The sequence below is a fragment of the Pediculus humanus genome, genomic scaffold, assembly GCF_000006295.1.
Source record: "Pediculus humanus corporis 1103172107455 genomic scaffold, whole genome shotgun sequence".
NCBI lineage: Eukaryota > Metazoa > Arthropoda > Insecta > Psocodea > Pediculidae > Pediculus > Pediculus humanus.
The window spans coordinates 227,852-231,340 of record NW_002987075.1 but is presented as its reverse complement, the minus strand read 5'-3'; the positions used below and the strand labels follow the sequence as shown (position 1 = coordinate 231,340).

The window sequence follows — 3,489 nt, the reverse complement described above, 5'->3', positions numbered from 1 at the left end:
CCCCCACCCCCCTCTTCCCCCTCCTCTCCTCCCCCTTTTTAAATTTACATTATTATTAAAAGACATGACGATCTTAATAATAATAATAATAATAATAATAATAATGCCACATTCAATGAAAGGAAATTTAAAGAAGATTATGAAGAACCTAAAAGAAGAAGAAACCATCCAGGAAATCGCACTATGTGGGACGGCCCACATTCTTCGGAAAATATTATAAGTAGCACCACCGAAATTCGAGTATTTGTCCCTAAGGAATCGTCGGGTAGAAACCTGGGATAAATACTTAAAAACCCTGACAAATAAGAGCCTTGTCGTGTTTAATAGTGGACATAATAATAATAATAATAATAATAATAATATTTTGATTTTTTGTTTTTAAAAAAAAATCAATTTAAAAGTTCCAAAAAAAAAATTATTATTTACATTAAAGCTCAGATTTTTATTTATTTATTATTTATTTATTGTAAAATTTTATTAAAATTTGTAATATGTTATTCATAAAAATATTAATAATAATAATAATAATAATAATAATTTTTAAATAATATTTTATTCAGTTCGTAAAAAGAATTTGTTGCCTATTTTTTTTTTTTTATTTAAATCACACCCACAACTTTTTTCTTATCATCATTCATTATAGTTAATTTTTCTACATAATTTTTAAATTTATCAAGAAAACAAGAAATAAAATTTTGATCCATTTGAAGTTTAATCCTCATCTTTTAATAAAAAATTTATTTACATAAAGATATATATATATATTATATTAAGTAAATTATATATATAAATATATAAAAAAAAATTGAAATTTTTTTTCCACGATAAACTTTGCAATTTTTTTTTCGTTTTACCTTCAGACTAATGTACGCGTAAGTCGAGTTATGTTAAAATAAATAAATAAATTAATATAAAAAAGAAAACTTATAAAAAATTATTTGAAACTTGTTTTGTTTATGTTACGACTCGATTTAATTTTGTACTTTTTTTTTTTTTTTTTTTTTAAATCAATTGCTGTAGGCGATTAGAAAAAAAAAAAAAAAAAAAAACGATAATTGATTGGTTATAATCGACTCAGTTATAAATTAACTTTAAATTTTTTTTTTTTTTTTTTTTTTTTCGTAAAAAAGGTTTGAGCTGCTCTGTTTGTTCAACGCTCGACTAAATAATTTAGTTTTTCAAAAATAGGAAAACTTATTTTCCTTTACGGAGATGTTGAAAAATTATAATTTCCTTTGATTCGATTTGAAATAATAATAATAATTAATGCGCCCGCAAAAAATAATAAAAACTTCAAGTTGAAAACAAAGAGACTCTATTTCTATCTCTCTCTCACACTTTTTCCTTTTACTATATATTTCTCCTTTGATTATTGTTTCTTCTTGCGCATTAAAAAAAAATCCATCCTTAAAAGAGACCTTAGGGGGGGGGTGCGTGTGTGTGTTTTCCATTTTTCGAAGAAATAAAAATCTTCAGTCTTGCCCGCAAGACTTGCGTTACTTTCCTTTTCCTTTCTCTTTCCTTTCCTTTTTTTTTTTTCCTTTTATTACGAAAAAAAAAAAAGAAAAACTAATCAAGGACCTGTACTCGTTTATACAAAACGTAATGTTGAAACATAAAAAACAAATCGAAAAGCACTGAAAAGAAAAAAAAGAAGGAGGAAAAGAAAATTAATAATCCATCGTTTTTCCAAACCTGAATCAAACAAAAATGAAAAAAGGAAAAGTCACGTACCTGAAAACATTCCCAATCCGAATTTAGTAAAATCACCGAAAATACTTTCCCAGTCGTCGAAATTATATGAATTTATTATCATTTGCAACATTGATAAAATCCCACCGATCAAATCGAGAAAAATGTTTCCTATGCTCCATCCAACCGTTGATTTTCTCCTAAAATTCATGTACGCCTAAAAAAACAAAACAATTTTCTTTACACCGACAGCATTTTCCGGCAAACATCAACAACTTTTCCTAATTATTCATTTTAAGGTTTTTAAACGACCTTTTACCATACCTGCGGTATGTATTTAATAAAAGTAATTGACAATTTAACATATGAACAATGATAAAGAAAATCGATGGGTTGAATAACTGAAGTGCAAGCTAATACGATACTTATTCCTAAAAATCCTAGAAAAAGACCGAAAAGAATTTTCGTCGCAATGGAAACTTTTTGATTTTCTCTCTGGAAGTCAGAAACACAAATGAAACAAATGAAACACAATCGTAACATAAAAAAACAAAACCAAATTTTTATGTTTAAACATTTATCGTACCTCGTAAATAAAACATTGAACGAGGGTTGCTATAACGGCTACGAGAGCGTGGAGAGAAAAAACAATGTCGTTGATTTGTACGGGATTCACGCTGTAGGGATACCTGTCGTGAAAACTTTGTTTTATGGGTTTCACGGCGTACAAACCGATATTGAATGCAGAATAAAGAAAAAATCCCAAACAGTTTAATGCGAGAAAATCAAAATTTAATCCGACGACGCTGAAACGTGGAAAATTTATTATTATTATTATTATTTCATTTTTCTTACCAAATTATACTTTCTCTCTCTCTCACACACGCACGCACCTTTTCCTCCTCCAATTTTCATAGATTTGAGGATAAAATGAAAACGACCATGCGGCAAAATAAAGCCATCCCGTTATGTCGGATAATATTATCCAAACGGAAGATTTTCCGACAGATGCTCTCACTATGGCTTCCTCCGTATTAACATCCGGTCTCTTTGTTAAATTACCAAGGATTATAACGTGACCGGAATTTTCACCCTTTATGTGTAAAATTTTCCTATCGCCCTTAGACAGAGTCACGTTTTCGTTTAATATTTCCACAATGTTTTTTTGACTCGTGTAAAGTTGTAAAATTTCATTTTTACCCTCGCTCCTGTATTGGAAAAACAAAAAAAATTATTATCATCATCATCATTATTATTATTACCATAATGCAAAACCCTCTGCACGCACGAAACATAATAATAATAATAATAATTACGTGAACAAGACTTCGAATTGTACGATATCATCGATTTCCAAAAGAACATCTTGCGGTTTGAATATGAGATTGCACGTGACAAGACGACCCAATAACAACGTGTAAACTATTTTTCCAAACATGTTACGAAATTATTGTCTCTTTCCCTCAAATTATTTTATTCCCTCAAATCCCTAAAAAGGAAAAAATTAACAAAAAATGACGTCATAAAACAAACAAATAATAATAATAATAATATTCATCTTCGAGGGAATCCTCCCTCCCTCTCCCTCTCAATTAATCACATTCGAACAAAAAAAAAAAAATTAATAACACACAACTTTATAATTATTATTATTATTATTATTTTTTACGCACTCAAACCAATATGTATATCACTTGAATATTTATTATACAAACAACAACAACAACAACAACAACAACTTTGAGATTCTGGATACTATAATGTTACAAGTGGAAAAACTTTGATTAAATGTTTGTA

At 28.1% G+C, this 3,489-nt stretch overlaps 1 protein-coding gene across 1 annotated transcript; it reads right to left on the bottom strand.

Moving 5' to 3' along the window:
* Positions 1 to 1,569: 1,569 nt before the first annotated feature.
* Phum_PHUM105090 (cystinosin, putative) lies at positions 1,570 to 3,130 on the bottom strand (the record flags this gene model as incomplete). The annotated part of the gene is made up of 6 exons (XM_002423984.1): positions 1,570 to 1,637; positions 1,735 to 1,909; positions 2,017 to 2,187; positions 2,279 to 2,498; positions 2,586 to 2,900; positions 3,009 to 3,130. 6 exons carry the CDS (start codon positions 3,128 to 3,130, stop codon positions 1,570 to 1,572), a joined length of 1,071 nt encoding a protein of 356 aa, XP_002424029.1.
* Between the last annotated feature and the right edge of the window lie 359 nt (positions 3,131 to 3,489).